This window comes from Capra hircus, chromosome 2 (genome assembly GCF_001704415.2).
Source record: "Capra hircus breed San Clemente chromosome 2, ASM170441v1, whole genome shotgun sequence".
Taxonomy (NCBI): domain Eukaryota; kingdom Metazoa; phylum Chordata; class Mammalia; order Artiodactyla; family Bovidae; genus Capra; species Capra hircus.
In genome coordinates, this window is record NC_030809.1 from 9,536,799 (window position 1) to 9,549,414 (window position 12,616).

At 46.8% G+C, this 12,616-nt stretch overlaps 1 protein-coding gene across 4 annotated transcripts in view; it reads left to right on the forward strand.

Moving 5' to 3' along the window:
- Positions 1–12,616, forward strand: part of ARID1A (AT-rich interaction domain 1A) — a 68,740-nt gene that overhangs the window by 39,042 nt on the left and 17,082 nt on the right. For all 4 annotated transcript variants that reach the window (XM_018056474.1, XM_018056498.1, XM_018056492.1 and 1 more), the window contains exon 5: positions 12,278–12,518. In XM_018056474.1, the coding sequence (XP_017911963.1) occupies positions 12,278–12,518 (241 nt within the window). The remainder of the gene's footprint in view (positions 1–12,277; positions 12,519–12,616) is intronic.

The window sequence follows — 12,616 nt, forward strand, 5'->3', positions numbered from 1 at the left end:
TAAGCTGGAATCAAGCAGCGGCGGCCGCAGCCACCAGAACTAGCACCAGTTAACTGGAAGACGAAACCAAATGTTCCTATAGAAACAAGTGAAGGAGACAGTAGTGTGGTCGCTGACATACTTTGATCTAATCTTGAGTCTGATTCTAATTAGCAGAACCTGAATTATAGCCAAAAGCATCTGCAGGGGGATTCTGGGAAATGTAGTTTTTAGCTTTTTTAACCTCTGCAATTAGGAATAGAGTAGAGTGGAGGCAGCATGAGCTACTCCACAGAATATTCACCACACTAACACAAACACCATCGTCCCCCTTCACCCCACACTTTACATATACGAGAACCTAAGGCCCAGAAAGGGTAAAGGACTTGCCCAAGGTCATTCAGTAACTGAGAACATGGGGTTCCCTGACTTCTAGCCCATTGCTTTTACTGTTAGGACCAACTCCTGTAAAGGATCTGCAAAAAGCTCCTCTAAGAGAAGGAAGAATGCTGTATTAAAAAGACAGACTTTGTCTTCCCTATTTTCTTCTCTTTGGAGAAAGGGAAGGAGGTGGGATGGAGAGGAGTGAGATTGAGACTTCTAGGCAAAGATAATGATAATATAGCTTCTGGGTTTGGGCCTGCTCCCCAGGAAGATGTAGGAAGCATTTATTCTGGAAGGAAGAAACCTCAAAAGCTCAAATTTCTTGAATTTCCCGAGTCAACATATGGATGAACTCAGTTGCCTTGGTGATAGTGGCTTTCCTCCATCTTTATCTCCTCTTCCTCTTCTCTCCTGTTGGTGCTTTTACAACCTTCTGCAAAGCTGTTTGGGAGATGACCTCAGTGAGGTACCTACCCTGGTTCTGCCGTTGTCCTCCTTCAAGAAGACCAACCAAAATCCAAAAGCTAGCTCCTTGGTGTGGGACTGCCAAGCTGTGTCTTGTCTTTCTGGGGAAGAGGGTGAGAAGCAGTGGAGGGTGAGGGGGTATCTTGGGGTTTTTGAACAAAGTTCGCCTAGCAGTGCTATCTTTACAGAAACCAGTGGGTCCCCCTGCAGCAGAGTGAGAATCTGGGCCTAGAGGGGAGGGCCCATAGGTGTGGAGCTGTGTTAACATACCTGATAAATCAAGCATAGAATCAGCTCTGTTGTCTTTTTCTCATATTTCTAAGATACTTGGTGTTCTACCTGAAAGCTGTGATGAAACTTGTGTGATCCAGGGCTGTCCCTCTGGGGGCCACTGCTTGATCTCTTGTTCCGTCTACTTCGGTGGCCAGAACCTATTCCTCCTCCCCACCTGCTGTCAGCATGGAATTGTCTGGTATTGTGACATAATCTTTGATTGCCCTGAGGCGGAGCTCACCTCCAAGCTGTTGGCTTGCTTCCCATTTGACTTTTCCCAAGGGAGCTAAGAAGTCTTGCCTTGTTGAAGGTGGCAACTGGGCATTGGAGGCTTAAGCTGACAGCGTATCTGTCCCTTCCTGAAGGCCAGCTTTGATGTGGGAAGAACCCTGAATGTTGTTTACCGAGATGTGAGCAGGTGATTTCCTGATGGTTGGGGGAAAGGTAGGAGAGAAGTTCCGATAGAGGCAGAGGATCTGTGCTCAGAGGCACTGTTATCACGAATGTGTATCCTCCCCTCTTCCCCTCCTTCTGCCTTTAGGACGTGTCTTTCCCTGTATATAGAGTTGGTGTTTTTGGTTTTAAAGGCCTTCAGGGTTGATGGCTGTCTTTTCTGGTTTAAGCTTCTATCCATTTCCCACTCAGATTTGTTTGTTCCACTCTTCCCTCTAAATCTTTGGATTTTATCTAGACCTGTAGGTCATGGTCGGGAACACCACTGGCAGATACACATTTAGAGCTTTAAATATCAAACCAAGGAGGCCCTCCAGCCCCCAGACCTTGGTCTGCACTGTGTTCAGCCCAGTGCCAACCTCACCTTCCTCTCTGGTGCACATCACATCCCCCTTGCTTTCTGGTTGCTGTATTTCCGAGGAGCAGCCAAAGGAGGTGGATGCTTAAGGTAGTACCCCTCCCCCTTAGACTTCTCAGACCCAAAATTCTACTGTGTTTTCTGTGTTATTTCCTGTCCCCCTTTTCCTAGTCTCCTTGCTCAAGTTCAAGGATCCAAGCTGATGACCATGAAGGAACATGGTCTGTGTGGTTGGTCTTCCTGATGGAATGTAGGACTTGGAGAAAGTAGGGAGTTCTTCACTTCTTTGCCTTCTCTAGCTTTACAGTGCTCTTTTCCTGCTGGGATTAGAATAGCCCTTTTCCATAAATATGCACCGGTCTTGACTGCTCTAACTCAGACCCAGCTCTGCCCTAGTTTCTTTGTGTTTTTTTTTTTTTTTTTAATTTGAGTCTTAGCTAGTGACCCTTAGAACACACTGTACATTTTTGGCCAAGAGGTGGTTTTTGACTAGAGAAGACGTTCTCTATTCTGGCCTAAGTGAGAAACCCTGGCAGAGAGAGGGTTGTGTGTCAGAAGACTGGTCAGGTAGTAACATGGGTATCATACAGACCTGGTGGGGTCTGTGACAAACCAGAAAGCAAGGTTTCAATCCATCAGTGCTCTCTGGGAGTTCTAGGATCTATTGTTTTCACAGGTTGGGAACCTGGATTTTTTTATATAGAACGTCTACATCTTTAGAAAGATCTCTGTGGGGATGTTGGGCAGTGGATTAAAAGGCTCTCTGGGGTCTGTGGGTTGGCCCAGGCAGCGTCTTGTGGGTTGCCCATGTAGCTTTGGTTCCCTTGAACTAGTGTTTATAATTTTTCTGGGGGTGGGGTGTCTGTGGGGAGCACTATCTCTCTGTCTCCAACTCGCATTGTGTTTGGTGTTTGTTTTACTGGTTTGGGGAGGGGCCAGTACAGGGAGATGTTGAGCAGAAGCACTCAATGTGGTTCAGCCTCCAGCTGAGCAGATCTGTGGGAGCAGAGTATCGACCCCTGGAAAATCAATGGCTACTGCAGCGGGCGAGCTGCCGTTTGAAGGGGTGCCCACTGTAGGAATGCCAGCAGCCCGCCAGTCTTTCTTCTCCCCTCTTTTCACCTCAGCGGCGCCTTCAACCTTCACTCAAAGGGTCAGACCTACCTCAAGAGATTCTGCTGCGGTGGATTAGGACAGCAGGTTCTTGTATTTTTGTAATTAGATGGAAGTTTCTCCAGTGACACAGAGACCCGCCTCCCAACAGCCTCCTCTCCAGTGCAATTCTGTCAAGAGTTCTTACCAGGTGGCCGAGGTCCTTTCAGCGTCGCACTTCTCAGTTTTAGTCAGGAAAGTCAGTTCCCTTGATGACAACACCCGAGTCCCTCCTTCAACTGTGGAGGTCTAGAGTGAAGGTACAGTGTTGTGGTCAGGCGAGGACTGTTAAAGAAGAGAGAGAGACTAATAGAGATTGGATCTAAAGAGGATGCTTTTAAGTAACACTTGTCAAGCGTTCTGTCTTTCTTGGGCCTGGCATTAGTAGTAACATTGGAGGCTCTCGCCCCATGGGCTAGTGAGGATAGGGGCAGACTCCGCGCAGTGCCACCAGTCCTGAACTTTGGGTCTGGGGGATCTTGAAGGGACTCTGAGCTTTGTCTGCGGAGGGAGGGGGATCAGGGAAGTTATACTGTGGTTGTGGAGGCTTTGCCTCCACAAAGCTGTTCTCATCTTTGAAGCTCCCAAGGCCGAAAACAGCTGTAGTCTGTAGTTGCTGCATGGATGGTGCAACTTCACACAACTGGTCTTCCCACCCGCTTCTCTTTGATGGCTGGGAAATGGGCCGCCTGGTACTGTTAAGGCGTATTCTGTCGCCCCATCGTTGGAGCATGGCTGTGGGCAGGGGGTTGGAGCTTGCTTGGCTCATGCCCCTGGAAAGGAGCTTTCCCATGTTGTAGTTTGGGGCTGCTCAGCAAGACCCAGTTGTCCTGCAGTTTGGAAGGGTGGCTACAGGGCCGGGTGAGGAAGAAAGTGTGAGGGTTTGAGATTATCCGAGATGAGGCCACCTGGAGGCCAGAAATGTGTTGACTTCTCTCTCTGAGCCCCACCCTTGTGCCTGATAGTAGGATTAGGGCACAGAGCACAGGCAGAGATCACATACCTACTTTCATGGGACTTCTGCTTGTCTCCCCAGATTCCAAGTCATTCTCTTCTCCCCTCCATCCATTAAGTACCCTTCTGAGGACCCAGAGGTGAGGAAAAGCACTATACCCTTTAGTTTAGAAAAAGTAGGCTTAAATTAAGAAAGTTAAAGGTGAAAGGGCTAACTTGAAATAACCATGAAAGAAAGTTTAGTAAGGAAGAGTGGCTAGGAAAGAGAGGGCCACACAGCATGGTAGACTGGGGGAGCTGAGTCATCTAGTTTTGCTCTTTCCTTCTGCACAGAAGTAAGTGATGCCGAGTGAGGTTAGCCTCTTAGAGTCATGTAGCTAAGCACCCAGCATGTCTGGAGACAGGCTGCTGCCTCATGTTGTGTGGAGCATGGAGCCCAGTCTTTGATGTTGGCAAGCTGCCACCTTATGGTGGAAAGAGTGCAGGCTTTGGAGTCAGAAATACGGGTTTAAACCCAGTTCTCCTGTTTAACAGTTTTCTGTCCTTGGGCAAGTCGTTTAACTTCTGAGCTTCTTGCTTTGCTAAAATGGGCATGATCCCTACCTCAGAAAATGATGTGAGAATGAAGTGTGAGCCAGCCATGTACCCTTGGGTTGAACACCTGAGAGTCATGTATTCATGTCAGTTCTGAGTCCCTTCACGAGGAAGATACGGAGGATCTTGCTTTACTCCTCTTTCTAACATTCTTTGAATTTGGAGATTTGGTCTCCTAGAGCTTTCTTTATGAAATTCAACATGTACATGTATGGGATTTCCTCTTGGAGGTGGGTGGGCCCTGAAAAGCGTCCTGGAGACAAGAAGAGTCTGACCTTTTCTCTACCGTGCATTCCCCACCAGGCAGCCAGAAGGTACCGGGAAGAAATCATTCATTGTCCACAGAGTAATAACCTGTAGAAAAAGGGAAGAGGGAGTTTGGTGAGGTTTTTTTTGTTTTTTGGAAACTTGGGGTGGGGGGTAAGGAATAAGAGTTCTCTGAGCCTTTCTCAGAGTGGTTTCTGCTTTTCCACACAGTGAATGTAGTCCAGGCAGGATGATGGTCCCAACTGTAGGGTAGTGCCAGTCTCCTTGTCTTGTCTTCTTCCTTGAAGTGTGAAAGTCACTCAGTCGTGTCCGACTCTTTGTGACCCCATGGGCTACACAGTCCGTGGCATTCTCCAGGCCAGAATACTGGAGTGGGTAGCCCTTCCCTTCTCCAGGGGATCTTCCGAACCCGGAGATTGAACCCTGGTCTCCTGCATTGCAGGCGGATTCTTTACCAGTTGAGCCACAAGGGAAGCCCGTTTCTTCCTTAGTGCCTGCTTAAACCCTGACTGGGGAGTAAGAGGCAGCCTCTTCTGTGTGTTGATTCGTTCCTGGCATTTCAGCCAGCAGTGCTCTCTAGGGAGGGTTGGCATCTAACCTCTTGGACAAAGACCCCTCATTGGAGCAACAGAGCAGCAGGCGTGTGACTCTGGAGCCCCTTCTAGTCTGGGTGGGTCAGATCACCCATCTTTCCGTTTAGCAAAGACTGAAGGAGAGAAAGAGAATTTTACTGTACTGAATATTTGGGGCGGGGGAGGTGTTTGATAGAGGTAGTCTCTTCTTCCCCTCATCCTTGACAAATAAATGTTGCTTTAAAGAAGGCTTTATGAAAAATCAGGCCTCCTCAAAACTTATTTGTCTTAAGTCATGCCTTAGTTTGTCAAGACTATTGCCTCCTTTCCTACCACCTGCCTTTCATCAAAGGTTAAGTTTCCCAGCCTCTTCCGTGCTCTTCAGGACTCCCTCCCGTTCTCTAGCCTGGGGGCAGCCTCCTTCCGTGGCCTCGGGCCGGTAGGCTAGGCTGGCAGAGTGCCAGTGCAGATTTGGTCTCTTCAGTCTGTGCATTCGGGCTTTTTTCATCCGGGACTTGTCATCTAAGTGAGCATGGCTGAGCTGTGAAGTTCCTACCACATACACATGCACCCCATGCTCCCACACATGCACATTTACTACAAGTGTGTGTGTAGCATTTACCTGGGGTGGGTGGTTTCCCTGCCAGTAGTCAGCACAACTTGGCAAAAGCTCTTCACAAGTGAAAGAGTATGAGAACTCCATCTGGGGGGGTAACAAAAGCTCCATTTCTCAAGGATTCAGCCAAATTTCTGAGAAAACCCTGAACTGAACATTGCCATGAAACTTCCTTATTGATGTTGTTTAATCTGCTCAGCAAAATGCACTGATGTCATCCTTGTGAGTCTCTGTGGGGAGATTGTTTAACCCCCTTCTGTAACCCTGATCTGGTATCTTTCTGCTTGAAAATGTACTCAATCAGGCAGCCAATTCATGTTAGAACTCGCAGCTCTTCCTGCGAGAGCACTAGCAAACCCCCGCCCCACACCCCCGATGAGGTATGGACTGTGTGATTTTCGGGCATGGTTTTGTTGTGGTGTGAAGAGAAGGTGTTAGCTGCTGAGTTCTGTTTGTCAGCAGAGCCTGACAAACTCATGCTGGCACTCGCTGGGGCTGGGCAACCAATCACAGCTGGAACGCTTATCGTCATGGAATCCCTATGGGCTTCCTCTATCAGGTCATATCCCAAAATAACATTGGGCAGTATTTCAAGTGAAGAAACGAAGGCTTTCGGGGCTGTAGCCAGCCTGGAGTGTGAGATTCTGTGTGAAATAGTTGGACCTGCTCCAGCGCTTTTGATCTGCATGGTAGATGAGCAATAAAATGCATGGAACACGTTGGAAACACGTGAGGAAATTCTCCCTGGCCCTGCTGCTTCCTTGGAACTGGCAGGGCACTGAGTGGGTTGATCCTCACCTCCTGTCTCTCAGCAGGATTGTGCTTGGAGGAAAACAGAGCTGGGAAAAGAGATCGTTCCACTTACAGGGCATTGCTGTAGTTCTTTCAGCAGTCCTCCTAGAAGGCACCTGTTGGGTGGACTTGGGAGAACTGAGACCCAGGGTCCTGAAATGCTAAAAGGTGGCCCCAGCAGAAAGAGCGAACAGGGGCTTGGATTGTTTGGACTTCGTGTGCTAAGTGTTGTAGAAAGTCGAACTCGTTAGGCATATTGAAGTCTGACTCAACGACCAGACATCCGGCTTTTTGTGGAACAAAAGACCTGAAAAACTGGCTTTTTGTAGGGTAGAAAGCAGAGGTGTGTCCTGTGCAATAAAAGGACACAGAGTTTAGAGCAGTGTCCATGTAGATGGAGCGGGGAGCCCTTTTTTGGAGTCTTCCGCCTTTACCTCTCCCTCTCATTTCCCAATAAAAACTTCTCCTGTGATTAGCTGCTGGGACTGATGGGTGTGTCTTACATCTTATACTGCCGCGTGTTGTTGTGTCTCTTATTCCAGGGTACTGCTGCTGGTATTGCATTTTCCATATGGCCCTGACCATGTGGTGCCAGTAGAGTTTCTTGCAAATGCCCCAGGGGCATTACAGACTCAGATTTGTCCAGTCATCTTGTCGTTTTAAGTGACAGAACTGAAGCCTAGCTTGTTGCTAGCTTGACCAAGGTCACAGCTGATAAGTACCAAGAGCTTTAGTCTCCTAACTCAAGGTTGTGATGCTTTTCCCTCAGTCTTTATGGCATCACAACGTAATGGAGAGAGAGAGAACACAGGCTTTGGGGTTCAGCAGATCTGGGTTCAAAGTCTTAATTTCTGTCACTTACTTGGTGGGTGGCTTGGGCATGTAACCTAGTCTCTCGGAGCATCAACTTATTCCTGTTTAACATATTAGAGGTACTAGTACCTACATCTGAGAATTGTGGAAAATTAAGGAACTCCATAGCGTGGCTCAGGTGGTAAAGAATCTGCCTGCAATGCAGGAGAGACCCGAGTTTGATCCCTGGCCGGGGAAGATCCCCTGGAGGAGGGAATGGCCTCCCACTCCAGTATTCTTGCCTGGAGATTTCCATGGACAGAGGAGCCTGGTGGGCTACAGTCCATGGAGTCACAAAGAGTCAGAGTCAGACATGACTGAGTGACTAACACTTCCATTTCCATAAAATGTCCAAAGCATCATAGATGCTCAATGTTAATATAAATGCTCAGTTCTTTCCTGTGCTAACATTCTAGTTTTTTTTTGTTTTTTTTTGGTTTTTTTTCTTTCTTTTTTTTTTTTTTTCAGTTTATTTATTTTGGTTGCACTGGGTCTTTGTTACTATGCGTGGGCTGTCTGTAGTTGCGGTGTGCAGGCTTCTCATTGCAGTGACTTCTCTTGCTGCAGAGCACGGGCTCTAGCGTGTGGGCTCAGTAGCTGTGGTGCTTGGGCTTAGTTGCTCTGCAGCATGTGGAATCTTCCTGGACCAGGGATCGAACCCATGTCCCCTGCATCGGCCGGCGGATTCTCATCCCTATGCCACCAGGGGAGTCCAACATTCTGATTCTTAAAACATTTCTTTTTTTAATCAACCCCTCCTCCGACCAGTTGCCATCTGATGGAAAGGGTAGTTTTGAGGGACTGGCCTCATACCAATCAAATGAGAGAGATAAGAAGATTAATGCTGATTCTTTCCCTACTGTTATTCTCTGCCCAGGCATTCCAGTCCACGTGGGCTGCTGTTGACAAGTGGTTTATTTAGTACTTTTTCTCCAGAGGAGCCTCAGGGCACTTTACCAAAACTGACAGCTCTCCTCAGAGTGCCTCTGTGAAGGAAGCCGCCACGTTGCCACCACAGGCCTCTAGGCCCCTGGGATCCCTCAGCTGGACTAGGACATTCGCCTGTGTGTCTCTGGAGAGCCTGATTTATACCACACTCTGTAACTGAAGGAGCATTTGCAGGCTTTGCTCTGACCTTGTAGCAGTGGTCGGTGAGCTGGTAGGGTTTTTTCCTTTTATTTTTGTTTATTGAGATACAGTTGACTTACAACATAATACTAGTTTCAGGTGCATAACACGATTCAGTATATGCGTATACTGCAGAACGAGTACTGCAGCGAGTCTAGTTAACATCATCTGTGAAGTTTACAGGGGCTTCCTGGTGGCCCAGACGGTAAAGAATCTGCCTGTAGTGCGGGAGACCCAGGTTCGATCCATGGGTTGGGAAGATCCTCTAGAGAAGGGAATGGCTACTCATTCCAATATTCCTGCCTGGAAAATGCCATGGACTGAAGAGCTGTAGTCTGTGGAATCGCAAAGAGTCGGACACCACTGGCTAACTAACCTATAGTTGCAGAATGTTTTTCCTTGTGATGAGAACTTTTGAAAGATGTCAGACATACAGCCTTATTACCTCTAGTCACCATGCTGTGCATCACACCCCCTTGGCTTATTTATTTTATAACTGGAAGTTTGTACTGTTGACTCCCTCCTCATTTCTCCTTCCCCCTCTGGCAGCCAACCAATGTGAGCTGGCTTTGTTTTGTTTTAGATTCCACATGTAAGTAATATCATATGGTACTTATCTTTCTCTGACTTCTTTCACTTAGCATAATGCCCCCGAGGTCCATCCATGTGGTCACAGATGGCAAGACTTCATTCTTTTTTATGACTGAATATTCCTGTGTGTGTACTCGCCACATTTTCTTTATTCATTCATCTGTCAATGGGGTTAGGTTGCTTTCCTGCTTTGGCTGTTGGAAATCATGTTGCAGTGCATGTGGTAGTATATGTATCTTTTCAGGTTATTGCTTTGGTTTACTTAGGATAAATATCCAGAAGCGAAATAGCTGGATCACTTGGTAGTTCTTTTTTTTTTTTTTTAGGAACGCCCATACTGTTTTCTGTAGTGGCTGTACCAGTTTATATTCCCACCAACAGTGCCTAAGGGTTCCCTTTTTTCCACATCCTTGCCAAAATGGGTTTCTTTCTACTTTTTGTCAATAGCCATCCTAGTAGACGTGAGGCTCATTATGGTTTGGATTCCTTTTCCCTGACAATTAGCGATGTTGAACATCCTTTTTTTTTTCCCCTCCTCAGTTCCTCAGGTCTCCAAGGATATACACCAAATGGAATAGGGGTGCCTCTATTGAAAGCAGCCAAAAGAGAGCAGAGGGGGACTTTGAGTTTACTTGTACTATCTGAGCTATTTTTACCATGAAAATGGTCATGTTTTACTTGTTTAATTAAAGACAGAAATGTTTAAAACAATTTTTCAAGGCCATTGGAAGAGTTCTTGTCTTATGGCTGGACCACTGATTCTTGTTCTGTTCCAAAATAGGCTGATTTCTTTTTCCTCTAAGCAAGTAGCTCGTATTCGTAGAAGCTGGTGGTTTGGTAAGGAATGGAGACAGTAGGAAGGAATGCGAGGGAAGCTCGTGGCCCCTAAAACAGAGCACTGGGCTGTGGTTTCTGTTGGAGACCAGGGCTTAACAAGTGGCTTTCGAGGCCTTTTCTGGCCGACACAGTTGGCTCCTCTTGTCATCTTGCTGCCACTTTGGGTTTACCCTTCTTGGTTCAGAAGCCAGGTGTCCTGGGACAGCTTAGCCCTCAACGTGGAAGGAATCCTCTGTTCGGATGAACCCAAGGCTCTTTAGAACTCCAGGTGCTTTAGTCCTTTGAAAAGAAAGAGGCCCTTTGGTGTTACCTAGAGGAGGGCTTCTTGAGTTCTCTTCCATGCTGGGACTAATTCTAATTGCATTTTTAAAGCATGCTATGGTGTACTGGGTCTGCTTCTTATAGAAAAGCTAGCATTTTCTGAAATCTCAGCTAACCCTGAGAGCTGAACACAGACACAAATGTACACCTACCTGCCTGCCTTGCCTTCAAGGCAAGCTTTGTTCCCACAAAACTCAGCAGAAATACTCCCAACCTAATAAAGTAACCAACTGGTTTGCAAAAGGTCCAAGCAACCTGGACACTTGGGGAGAGCTTAAGAGGTACTCTTTGATATCCAGTGTTAGTGTCTGACTCTAGGGGCAGAATCCCCTCGAACTCAACTTTCCAAGGTGAGCTTGTTGTGGGAATAGGAATAGGCTCAAATCAGGCCATTTTGGATTCTTTTCCTCTTCGGATGTGTCTCTTTAAGAGAACTCTTTTCTTAACCATTTGAGTCTTAGGGTTTTCTTAGACCTGAGCCTGTTCCCAAAGCTCTCATCCTTTTCTTCAAGGTGTAGTTAGTTCCCGGCTTGAAGTTAATATATGATGTTGAGCCTGTGGTGTTGCCAGAGAGTGAAATTGGGCTGGGGTGGGGATGCATTTCCTGGGGTGAATATCTTCCTTTTTCTTTTTTGGCCGGGCCACATGGCATGCAGGATCTTGGTTCGCTGACCAGGGATCAAACCCATGCCCCCTTTTGTGGAAGTGTGGAATCTTAACCACTGAGCTGCTGGGGAAGTCCCTCTTTTATTTATTTATTTTTTTCTTTTTCCGAGTATTTTTTCATATTGAGGTCCTTATTGCTAACCTTGGGGTTTACTGACGTAGCATGAACTTTGTAAGAGTGAACTCTTTACAGTTTAATTCAAGACATAATCCCTAAGCACAACCCCCAAATAAACACCAAGTTCTCATTGAAACATAAAACTAAAAAAAAAAAAAAAAACTTGGTTTGTTCAGTTGGCAAACATTTGTTCATCCCTGTTATTGGCCAGGTGTTAGGAATGTAGTCCCAGGCCTTCTTGGCAGTTAAGGAATTGTCTGTGTAATATATCCCTTTCTTACCTCCTACCCCTTATGTTTTAAAGTATGGCAACTTGGAGTGAGTTCTTGGTAAATGTAGGTTATAATAATCTGATGCAGAGGGGATCTGTGAATGTTGCCCAAACTTGTTAACATTTTCTTATAGCTCCTGGTGCCATGCTGGCAGTGTTGTAAGTTTCCCGGTTGGAAGAGAACTAAAGGCTCCCTGAAAGAGCTGCTCTCTTATGGCTATAGAAGTTGGGGCTGGGAAAGAAGATGAAAGTACTCAATCTGCTTCTGGTGGATAGACCAGGGATCAGCAAACAATAGCTTGTGGGCTAGCTACTTGTTTTTATAAATAATATTTTGCTAGGGCACAATCACATCCATTTGTTTACGAATTGTCTGTGACTACTTTTGTACTCTGATGGCTTGAGTTGAACAGTTGTGACACAGACTGTATGGGCTGCAGAGTCTAAACTATTCTGTATCTAGCCCTCAATAGAGGGTTTGCTGTATGTAAGCTCTAGTATCATGAGTACATAAATGTGTGCCATGTATTTACTTGGCTGTTTAAGGAAAATATTAATCATGTAATAGGATTGTTGAACAAAGAATCTTTCTGCCTCAAAATTGCTAATCCATATCCTTGTGTATATGTTCCAGGATCTGTCTGGTTCAATAGATGATCTCCCCATGGGGACAGAAGGAGCTCTGAGCCCTGGAGTGAGCACATCAGGGATTTCCAGCAGCCAAGGGGAGCAGAGTAACCCAGCTCAGTCTCCTTTCTCTCCCCACACCTCCCCTCACCTGCCTGGCATCCGAGGCCCCTCCCCGTCCCCAGTTGGCTCTCCTGCCAGTGTTGCCCAGTCTCGCTCAGGACCACTCTCGCCTGCTGCAGTGCCAGGTACCATCAAGTGCTGGCCTCTGGGGAAAGGGAAGGAGAACTGCCGTGACCCCCGCATGATATTAGGGAGTCCCAGCCTTCCACTGGCTGAGAGATTC